This window comes from Syzygium oleosum, unplaced genomic scaffold, assembly GCF_021117445.2.
Source record: "Syzygium oleosum isolate NSW1041296 unplaced genomic scaffold, Sole_v2.1 Sole_v2.04, whole genome shotgun sequence".
NCBI lineage: Eukaryota > Viridiplantae > Streptophyta > Magnoliopsida > Myrtales > Myrtaceae > Syzygium > Syzygium oleosum.
In genome coordinates this window covers 14,176,400-14,188,624 of record NW_026607488.1, presented here as the reverse complement: position 1 = coordinate 14,188,624, position 12,225 = coordinate 14,176,400, and the positions used below count along the sequence as shown (strand labels likewise).

The following is a 12,225-nucleotide window of genomic DNA, read 5'->3' as shown; positions in this document are numbered from 1 at the left end:
TACAATATCTAACCTAAAAGCTTAAAGTAATAGGTAAAGGGAGAATTCATGTATATAAAGAGCATATAAACCCTATAGTCAAGTATCGTGGGATATTTCAAGAGTTTCAATGTAATTAAACACGGCCTATTTTTGTAATCTTGACTTTCTCCACTTCATTTTGCAAATTTATCATGGAATCAGTTATGAGGGCACTAAAAGGTCCATCTTTCTTGGTCACACAACACGGTTCTGACATCTTCCATGTCATTCTGAGTGCGACTGAGAACTGCCTAGAACCTTGAGAAAGAAAGTAAATTAATGGTTTGTGAGTAAACACAAGAAGAAAAAGTGCCAGAAATTTTGCGCCTGTTGCAGATGGGCACAGTTTTTTACTGGGAAATCCTGAGGAATTCACTTTTTTTTTTTGTCGAAATAAAGATATCATTTTATTGAATTCGAGTCCATCTACAAAAGTAAGGGACACCAAAATATAAAATTTTTCAAAAAAAGAAAAGGCAGTTAGAAACCCAGTTTAGGGTCTTAGCATGTACAATTCAGTCTGCTAGTCTATTTGAGTCATAGGAATGGAGGACCAATTTTAGATTCTCAAAAAAGGCCCAGAGGCCAATCATAGATGGATAGCTCAACATCCCAAGGACAGAAAGGACATGGAAGAAAGGCGATGTTTTCTGGTTTTCTTAAACTGCAAGGCCAAAAGAAAGGACAATTTTGTTGTATTCTATGTGGCATTACTTATGTTACGCTTAAATCCGACGATCACGAGCGGCCTAGTATTCATTTTACAGCTATGAACATCGTGGATCAACTCGATCCAAAACACAGGATCTTGAGAAGGGGCAGCGTATGGACGTCGAGAAAGCAAGGGACTTACAACACTATGAAAAAATCGACTCCGCCAGATCCGCCAGCTCTGCTTGCGGCTCAAGTCTGAGTAGTCCTAGTACAAAATGATCTGTTCTTATAATGCTAGACATTGCCAACAAGGAAACAGAATCCTGTCTAGCTTCTGCACAATGAATTTTTCACGAGTGTCGTGATAAGAATAGACTTCTTGTTTCGGTCAAAGAAAAGTCAGCATTCATGGCCAAGCAGATATTACATTTCCAGTGGAGATAGGATGTAGCATCAAAGAACACATGTTTCCACCCTCATTACCACTTAAACTAGCACACGGGAGGATTTACAATTGAAGGAAAAACAATCCCACTCAACCCAGCAATGTTCTCGACTCCGCTTATCGGGGTCCGGAGGGTCCGGAGATAGATAAAAGGAAAGCTGGCTTCTTATTTGTCTGTGCTAAATGCAAGAAGGTGGCTTTTGTATGCCACTAGTGTCGCCTTCCACATGAGCACAATGCGATTTCGTAGGCCCATCGTCGCCGGTGTAAGCCAAGTCAATGTTGTCGAGATTGATGTTCTTGCAAGGCAAGCTCGGGCTGCATACGAGGTTGACCGCCACCTGCGAAGCCGAAGTGCCCTGGATATTCGCGAACCAAACGTCCTTGATCTGAACATTTGACCCCGTCTAGGTAGGGAGAGACAAAAGAGAGATCATCAGATATCGGATTGCGAGAGTAACATATGAAATAAGAAATGTAATCAAGAATCAACCCAATTCAAGATCAATTGCAATACTTCAGAAGTGTACCTCATTAGAACAACCACCACGGGGACAATACTCTTGGTCAATAATAATGGGACTTCGCACATCCTTCATTTTAATGTCAACAAACGAGAAATTGTGGGCGGTGCTTTTGAGCGTAGAAGCCCACGTTTTGATCCTCACACCGTTCTGGGTGCCAACCATGGTACAATCCCTCACGGTCAGCCCGGTGACGTCCGCCTCGTCCGGGTACTTCCCGAGGCTCCCCACGCTGAACCCGTGACCCGGCCCGCAGTGGACGCCCACGATGTCGATGTCCTTGGACCCCGGCCCGACTGAGACGCAGTCGTCCCCGGTCGAGATCACCGAGTCGGCAATCTTGATGCGGGACGAGTCGCCTATGTGGATCCCGTCCGTGTTGGGGCTTTCGTCGGGGGCAGTTATCCGCACGCCCTGGAACTCGAGATCATTGCAGGCATAGACGTTGAAGTGGAAGTTCTTGCTGTTGATCGAACTTATCGAGCGGATCGATGTGTCGTTGACGAAATTGAACCTCACCGACTGCAAAAGAAAGATTAGAAACCCGTGGAGATTATAACTTTGCGTAATCAATTCGACATAAACCCACTTCGTCAAAAAGGAAATTAAACTTTACATCCAAGAAAATCAAGTGGTAATAGTGAACACGATCATATCTATTTAGAAATGTTGATCCTTGGCTCGAGCAAAATAGTCAAGAATTGCCAAATTTCCCGGTAAGATCGGTATTAAAGTGAAAAAGAGAGCTCGAAAATAAATATTGAATTTACTATGTAGGACGTCTAATTTGAAAAATGAAATTAATTTTAGATATGATTGATGGGTGTTCGTTAAACTTACCATTACACATCGGATGCAATTATGGGGTGTTAAATCAATAAATAATAATAATAAAAGGCGCATAATTCTGCAATCGCCTAACACAACATATCAGGGTTAATTCCAAAAAAAACACCAATTTTACCTTAAGTGATAATTCTAGCCCGACATCAAATTTTACTTGAGTCTCAAATCTGGCTCCAGCGATGTAAAATTTTCAAATTGTTATTATCAAATTTGGGATTTAAGTGAAAGTTTGGTGATTAAAGGTAAAGTAGTTGTTGTTTTTTTTTTTTGGAATTAAGCCCAATTTATTAAACAAAAAGCTAATTATAACTCTTTGATTTTTAATTTTTAATATTAAAAAAAGGGCAGAAAAAAAGAAGCGGGAGAGGACTTACCACTGGAAGAGACTTGCAAGCGCATTCGTTGTAAGGCCAAGCTTCGGGCCCCTGGCCATCGAACGTACCGTCGCCGTTGATCAGCATCCCGCTGACGTACTGGAAGGTGATCCAATGGTCCAGGGAGAACGTTGACTTGTCAGCGGGCGCTTTGACCACCCCTTCGACCGTGACCACGATGGGTCCGGTGCATGGCCCCTTGAACTGCACCGGCCAAACCATGTAAGTCCCGCTAGGGATGTACAATTTCCTCCTATCTCCCCCTTCGTGTTGACACGCTTGGTTCCACGCATCGAGAAATGCCTAGCCAAAAAAAAAAAAATATTAAGTCGAACTCTTTTCGATATGATGATTGACCATTTTGCCAGTTTTAAGCAACTATATCTTCCTATATTTGACAAACAGGCCACGACGACTCTCGCCTGCCCGGGCCCCTGATTCCATGCGCTCCTCGTGCTCGCCCCGGCTGCACGGGGCGAGACGGGGTTCCGGCGGTTCTTTTACCTTGCTGTCGTCGGTCTTTCCATCGGCGACGGCCCCGAAGCTCGTCACATCGTAGACCTTATCTTGCGCACGGGAGGGGGCTCCATTCGAGAGCACCAACGCCAGCACCGAGAGCAAGAGCAAGCAGACCTTGCGAAGGCACGAGCCTGAATCCATTTGCATGTGTCGCTAGCATGGGATGGATAGTGGTTTCTCTTGGCATACTTGTAGGGGTTGGTGCCAATGGAGAAGATGGAGCAATGCAGGATTCGATCAGTACTTTCCTTGATGTGCTCTCTAATTGAATTTCTTGCCCTTTTTTCCTTGGCGCCAACGAGATGATAGGGGAATTATTGTTATTTGGTAGAGTATTTCTGGAAATCAAATTAAGAGCAAGAGATCCGAGGAAGGCCGGAACTTTCTCTAATTGACTCTTTTGTTTTTTTGGTTCGAATCCCAAATTGACTTTGATGGACTCTATACTAGGGGCTGAGGAAAGTTATCCAGTGAAAATCTACCTATGTAAAAGCCTTTCATTTGTGGTTTTGCATGCAAATTTAGTAAGTTTGTGTTTTTCTCGCCATTAAAAAGGAATTTGTCCTAATAAAATTGAGGGAAAACGGCTATTTTAGAAGGAAAGCATCCTTGTTTAGATAGTTAGTCCGAATCAGATAAACTATATCTTCCTAGATCTCAAAAAAGTCTCTGGGATGGATTTTGCATTGATGCTAATTCAGTCCTTCGATACGTGAATAGCTGTTAGCCAGAAGGACTGAATTGGCATCAATGCAAAATGTTTAAGACTGAATTGACACAAATACAAAAGGTTTAGGACTAAATTGACACAAAAAAAAGGTTTAGGACTCAATTGACACAAATGCAAAAGGTTTAAGATTGAATTGGCACCAAAAAAAGGTTTAGGACTAAATTAACACCAATGCAAAAGGTTTAGGACTTTTTTGACACTTTTCTCTCGTTTGAAACAATGCCATGAAATGACCAATTTTGTCTAAGGACAAGTTTTTTTTTCTTTGTTCGTTCCCCTGCTTTTGTCTGGTAAACCATAACTAAGGGAAATTAGTCAAAGCCAAAACCTTTTCGAATGGAAAATGGTAGACTTTGTAAGACTGGTTTACAAAACTATTTACTAAATAATGTATTAGACTTATATATTACAATTGGTGTTGTAATAATTAAAAAGTTAATCTATACTTGCATGATAAACCAGGACTTGTCTGGAAAATTTTATATTGACTTGGTTTTTTATTTCATAATTTATAAGGTGGTTTAGTTCCTTTTTTGACATGTTTCTTGACATTGTCCTAAGGTCTCAAGTAAAAAAATTTCCTACCTCGTGGTCACAGCATTAGAGAAAGGCGAAGGGTAAGCGCATCATGTAGCCACAGTTCTTTCTTTCTAGTCTGTTTTGCCTGTCGATGTCTCCATTCTGTGTGATATAGTTTCAAAAGTTTGAATAGCCCTAGGCGAAAGCCCCCTAACCAAGAATGAAAAACGAAAGCTTTTCGATTCACTCCCCATTCTCTCAACAATAAGCTCGCCCTCGAGCTCTGGGCTGGTCAATCGAGTCTTTCGTTGTTGTTCTGTTCCTGAAACTCACAAAGAAAAAAAACAGGAAGTTAGACGAAAACGAAAAGGAGAAACTTAGACAAAAAGAGAAATAACTTGGACAAAACGAAACAAAATGACTTAGACAAATCTTTTTTTGTCGATAACTTCATATTGATCAATCGAATTGATTAACATGTAATCAATCGAAAACTACTTGAAAACGACTCTTTTGCTTTGAAACGAACTGCATTGAAGGGTAGCTGATATTGATATCACATGAGATTGTAGACTCGCAATGAAATAGTCATCTCACATGATTTTGCAATTAGAAGATATCGGAAAGAAAGAATTGATTTGAAATATATAACTGGGTCTAAAACTTAATAAATGTGATCCAACAAAAGTCGCGTTCACCTCTATGTGGAGCGAAATTAAAAAATTCTCAAGGGATTAATTTGTCAACAGTCGAGCATTTGATTTATAAGCGACAAACTCTATGCTTTAATCACAGTTTTTATTCTTTCAGAAATTGCCAAAATGAGATCTTATTTCAATTGACTTTAGTCTTTCTAGTCGAAAGAGATCATATCATTCATTATGGGTTGTTCTTCGCGATTTTTCTTGATGCCATCCTCATTGTTAGAATATCCAACAAAAAAATGAAGGTTAAAGGTGTTAAAAAATTTCAATGGGTGGGGCCATTAAAATGTCCAATCCAAAGCTTAAACTAATAGGTGGAGAGAGACCTCATGTATATAAAGAATATATAAACCCTATAGTCTCCGACAAAAAAATACCTTATAGTCAAGCGTCGTGAGATATTTTATGTCATCATGATGGAGTTATTTTCTGGGGACCAACATTTCTAAATTCTTTTTTTGCAATTTCCTATTCCGACCGTTATTTTACTTTTAATCGGGGTAGACACAAGAGGAGTAACATATACATACTCAATAAGAAATTAAATAAAGCCCATGTTATTTCCATCCCTTATTGGCTCCTGATACCCTGTCACATTGAATTGACTACAATATTCCTTGCAGTTTCATTCTTGATTTAAGATGATTTTTTTCCTTGTTTCTTTTTCTTTTTCAAGTTTTCTAGATAGGAAACTATCCATGCTCCTATCAAACAACATTTATTAAGGTTAAATGTGGGGCCAACTCTTGATTTATGATTATTTCTTGCCTTGTTTTCTTCTTCTTTGGTTTTTTATCCTTTTCTTTCTCGATTTGGAACAAAATTGGTGTCCCACTTTTCCAAAAAAAAGTTTATTTAGTAGATAGATAACTAATTATTATGTATCGACCAAAAAAAACTAATTATTATGTTAATGAGTTGTATATTCTCTTTTGTGCTGGGAAACTACTTTTTAAAAAATAACCTAAGCACAAGTAAGAGTAAAAAAAATTATCTACAAGTTTTAGTATAGCATTTTATTTAATTATAACTTTAATATGTGTCATGACATTGTAGCTTGTGTATTCCAACTTCTCTACTTTCATTCTATTAAGTGAATCTCATAGTCTCCGACCAAAAAAAATTAATCTCATAGTCCAATTTTTAATTTTTTTATTGCCATCATTGCATGATGTTAAAAATATGAGAAAGTTAAGTACATAAAAAACTCTTCGACAAAAAAAAAGTGCATAAAAAATTCTAAACATCCATTATTATCATGCAAATGCAAAAGAAAATGCTTCCTAAAACATTATTACATATAATGCTATCTTTACCCTGATGACGTGGTATAATTAATTGTTGACTAGATATTACGACAATTGTAATGACATTACAAGACAACCCAATCAAACCATCTGCAAACCCATTTTTTTGTCAATTATAAATGCATCAGAATTTTCATAAAATTATCAATGAAAAGAAAATCATCCTCAAAATACAAATGTACCGCAATAACAAGAAGTTGCATATGCAACTTAATAAAAGATATTGTCCGTTCAGCTGCTTGGCTCTTTTAAAAAAGGGTACTCTCTTGAAGAAAATATTTTATGTGAATTAGACAATTAAAGTTTTAAATTACATCAATAAGAAAGTCATTATTCACTTAAAACAATATATATCAAGGAATAATTTTTAATGTTATAATGCGAGAAGCTCCAAACATGATTGATTACTATTCTCTATTCGCATTTTCATCATCAATACATACATTTAAGCAAATTGGGTGCTCTTCAATATTGTCCTCCATAATGACTACACTACAAAAAACAATACAATGGAAGATGTATAAATTGTGTATAAGCATTCATCAACCACAATATTCAATCTTTGATCATGAGGATTATCTATAAAAGAAAGTTCATAATTGGCAGAATAAGTTTAGAAGAAGACAGCCATGAAGGAAACATTAACATGTAATGGGTGCGGAAGGAGCGGGTAGAGTGAACAAAAGTCATTTGAAAGGGATGCGGGTAATTTTGTCTTTTAATATAATCGAAACAAAAGAAAACAAAGAAAAAATGTAAGAAATAATCTCAAATAAAAAATGGGACCTCCAATGAATAATGTAGTCAATTCAATGTGATAATGAAGTGTTAGGAACCAATAAAAGAGTGGAAATACGGCAAGCCAATAACAATACTAAATACGTTAAAACCGATACAACCAAAGGATTGTCCTGGACGTTTAAATCGGCCCACTAACTTAAAAACTCACTTATTGTTCGTCACATCAATTGGGATATTCATTTAGCAGACTTAGCACTCGTCATAATTTTGTCTCTTTATATATTAGTTGTGCAAATCAAGCCTTATACATCCAAACAACATACACGAAGCTTTATACTTACAATAATCAAGGAAATTGCTTTAATTTTTCATCCTACTTTAGCTGCCTTGGCAATCGTGCGCAAGTATAATTTGCCAACCTTTATTCTTTATTTTTTGTCAGTTTGGTCTCGCATGTTTCTTTCTAATATTTATTGATATACTCTTTTCCTTATGCTTTAATCAATCGACGATTCCAAACGGAAAAAGGAAATTGCGGCGATTAAAGATGGACTTTTCTCCAAAAAAGTTTATTCATGCATGCATATGTCAAGCCACCGGCTCCCTTCAACGGAAAGACATTCAATCTACACAGCTAAATTTGTATTACATATGTAAAGAAGATTCTTTCTCCACTTGTCATTACTTATCTAGTCGAAATGCTGATGCGACATGGTTAACGTGGTAAGCAAGCGATGTTAACATGACGCATCTTTAGTAATTATATTGGCAAGACAAGCAAGACATGCGAACATAGGTTGAATGTTGCTTGGGATGAACATGATCGGCGTCGATGCCAACTCAGACGACATTGGTGATGCTGTCGGGACATTGATGCCCAACTTCAGGATATTCAAACTTTGGTTTGGGCCACGTGACGCTTTGCAATATATGGACATGAGGGCCACACGGCCCTCGTCAATCCACAGCGAGGAGGTCAAGTGCCCCACATGGGACGATCGATAACCCTCGTTTCATATACTTTTGCTGGTGTTGTTGATGTGGCACCAAGTAGGTGACATACTCTAGCATCATACGACGATGATTATCACGTACGTTAGTGAATTATTATCAGTATTTTTAAAAGTGTTACAAATTAGCAGTGGCAACAGGGTCAGAATGCACAAGTCGACCAAATTAAAATACTATAACTCTTTTTTTAAGAACAAAAGTAGCGGGTGAAATTGGAAATAAACGCCAATTTTGAGAACTAAATATAAACTTTTATAGCCTCCTAAAATTTACGAATACCATCACAAATGACGAACTAATAACATGTGTCTATTCTTCAAATTGGACGAGTTTCAAGAATGAGCACCTATTCATAATTAAGTGATAAGTTAATACCATGAAAAACCCAAAATTGGTATACCTGTAACAAATTACCCAAAACTAATTTTTCGACCACCAAAGTCCTCAAATTGGTACACATGTGACAAATTTACCATCCGTTAGCTTCTGTTAAATTTTAACCGTCAAATTGCTAAGTTTGATAACATTTGACAGCTGATGAGTATATCAGTTTGAGGTTTTACCCCTTTGTTTGTTACAAGTTTACTAATTTATAATTTTTCGTGGTATTAATCCAATTTAATGGATGGTAAATTTATCACAAGTGTACCAGTTTGAGATTTTTCATGGTATTAATCCTCAAGTGATGACTCAAAAGATCGGACATTTCAAAAAGTAAGATTCAGAAATCCACTATTGTGAGCATTAAATATATTTTTGCACGCAATCCGGACCATGCTCTATGAGGGAAAATTCTAAAAAGGGATCCGAAGTTGAGTCATTTTCTCAAATAAGAGCATGAAGTGGACCGAAGTGCCCTCATTTTCTCAAATAAGGGCCCGAAGTGCCCTCATTTTCTCAAATAAGGGTCTGAAGTGAATCTTGTCTCAGATAAGGGCCTGAAGTGGCCATATCAGTTTCAAATAAGGACTTGACCTCACCGGCCAAATGGTATTTTCGTCTTTTACTTTTTTGAATTTTTTTTCCTTTTTCTGTTTTTTTCTTTTCCTTTTCATTTTCTTTATTTTTTCCTCTCTTCCCTACGCTGGCCATTGCCGGGGCCAGCGGAAGTCATTGGCCTCAGGTGGAGGCCACTCTTGCCGGCGACGGGCGAGGGCCGTCCTAGCCTGGGCTCGCGAGGGTTGCCCTCGCCGGCGTTGGGTAAGGGCCGCCCTCGCCTGGGCTAGTGAGGGCGAGGCCAGCCTAGGCAAGGCGACCCTCGCCCGACGCCGATGAGAGCTGCCCTTGCCTGGGTCGAGCGGGCGAGGGCGACCCTCGCCAGATCTGGCGAGGGCAACCCTCGCCTCGCCCTTGCCTGACACTGGCAAGGGTTGCCCTCGCCGGATTTGGCAAGGGTCCCCCTCGCCCGCTTGGCCTAGGCGAGGCATCCCTCGCCCGACGCCGCTAGCCCAGGCGAGGGCGGTCCTCGCCCGAAGCCGGTGAGGGCGGCCTCGCCTGAGGCCGACGAAGGTCGCCGGCCAGGCGCAGTGAAGGTTGGGAGGGAAGAAGAAAAAAAGAAAAAGAAAAAAGAAAAAGGAAAAGAAAAAGAAAGTAAAAAAATATACTTATAATGTTTTTTACTAAAATACCCTTTCTCCAGCGACGGAATAGTCACCAGCCGGCCAAAGGTCCTTTTTTAGACGATTTGGCCACTTCAGGCCCTTATTTGAGCTGATTTGGTCACTTCATACCCTTATTTGAGATAATGTTTACCTCGGACTCTTATTTGAGAAAATGACTCCACTTCGGGACCCTTTTTAAAATTTTCCCTGCTCCATGACATGATTTACGAGAGGGGGGACTATCACAACCTACGCGAACTAATCCATTCTTAACCAGCCTCGGACACGCCACGATTAGCGACGGAAGAGAGACAGAATCTCCGGACATCGACATAAATCGTGGGTCCGATTTCTTGAAAACTTTCGGACAGAATCGCCTTACAGATCATCAATGAAAATGACTTTGCCCTTCCCTCCAATTTTTCGCGTCAGACATGGATTTTTTACAAGACGAGAAGATTGGAGTCTGAGACGAAAGGGAGGAGAATGGGGCTCAGATCGATGTCAAAAGTGGCTCGTAAAGTCAAATTTGTTACCTTCTTTTGTGCCCCTTTTGCTTTTTCAAGGTTTGAAATTTGGGTCCTCTCCCCGATCCCAAGATAACAAAAAGAACCTCATCCTTACTCGAGCCCCCCGTAGTGGCTGCTTAGGTCTTCAAAGTTAATCCCACCTTTATTCGGATCACTTATTAAACGATTAATTAAAGAAATTACCCGACTTTTTAGTACAACGATCATTTTTCCCCCGTATATATTTATTCACCGCTTCGGAAATCGAATTACTCCGTGCTAATATGCTTAAAATAGTGTCCTATAAGCACCCGCCAATACGAATCGCCGGGTAATGTCAATCCTTGCTTGCTGAATAATTTAAGTATCTCTGTGTTTATGCAAGACATCATCTTTCTGCAAAACCTAATTCAGAAACAAAGAGAACTCTCAGGAGATCAATATCATTTTCTTCCTCAACTATCTTTAGTTACTTATTTTACAAACATTGTATCGATGGACAAATGGGGTGAATTATTAAATTCTATCTTGTCATTGCACATTTTTAGTATTAAGAGCGTGTTTGCTTTTGGGAAAACTTCAATTTCAAGGAAAAATGTTTTCCCCTTATCGGATTATGGAATTCACTTTTCTTGCTAATTATTTGCAGCAAATCATGCGCGTGAAAATACGCAAACTTACTTTTTATGACACCAAAAATCCCAATTTAAACCCACGTCATATATTTATCCTCTGTCAAGATTTTTTTTGCCTTTTTGTTTTTACCTTCCTCCGTCATCTTCACCGCTGCCCTCGCCGCCTTTATTGTCACCATCGCCACCGTCCTCACCATTGCCAAACTAAGGAAGAAAACGTAGGAGGAAGTAAAAAAAAAGGAAAAAGAAAATCATACTATGAGTTGACACATTTTTGCCAGATGAGTGCCACTTCAGCATCGATTGCTTTCCGTAGTCCATGTAGGCAGCCATATAAGATTTTTAGCGGTGTTTATAAACGGAATTTCGATTGAGGGTAAATGTGTCGCATTGATATAAATTTGGGGTAAATATGTTACACGAATACAAATTTGTGGTTTTGGTGTCATAGCAAAAAGTTTGGGATAATTATATCATATAGTAATTTGGTTGAACACATAGGTACAAGTTTGGGAGTTTATGGTGTCACAAAAAAAGTTTAGGATAAACGTATCACAATGTGTATAGTTTTAGATTTTTGTGGCTTTTTCCCTTAATATATATACCTTAGTTTTGTTTAATTTTTTTACATATCGTACACATATCCAACGCTTGTGCATATGTGCAAGTAAAGATAGGATCTAATTCAACTAGTGTCTATGCCTATATTTCATTGGCACCCGATTCAAAATACCTCTCAGACGACAAACATCTCAAGATAGATACTAGAGTGTACTTTAAAAAGCGCCATGAATAGTTTTCTTTTTACAAGGTTATATCTGTGGACCAAAAAGTTTGATTTCTCAATCTAGGTGGGGGAGGCAACTCACATTTTACCTAAAGCAAAGTTTATGAGATGAAACAAAGCATATATCATCTCTATCCGACTGTGATGAATCTGTCCATACTGAGAGAGAGAGAGATCAAACTAAAATAAACCTTAGATGGTGGCGATTCTTCCTCATTGTCCTGTGAAGGAAAAGGAAGATGCAATTTGCAGAGGCCTGAGCAAGTTAGCGGCGGATGGCCAAGCTCAATCACAAAAC

The 12,225-nt window shown here is 38.9% G+C and overlaps 1 protein-coding gene across 1 annotated transcript; it reads right to left on the bottom strand.

Annotated features, from left to right (window-relative positions):
• Nucleotides 1–1,299: 1,299 nt before the first annotated feature.
• LOC130137899 (exopolygalacturonase-like) lies at nucleotides 1,300–3,530 on the bottom strand. Its single transcript, XM_056310417.1, has 4 exons — nucleotides 3,369–3,530; nucleotides 2,865–3,068; nucleotides 1,651–2,166; nucleotides 1,300–1,527 (listed from the first exon to the last, which is right to left on the bottom strand). Exons 1-4 carry the CDS (start codon nucleotides 3,528–3,530, stop codon nucleotides 1,300–1,302), a joined length of 1,110 nt encoding a protein of 369 aa, XP_056166392.1.
• Nucleotides 3,531–12,225: the final 8,695 nt, after the last annotated feature.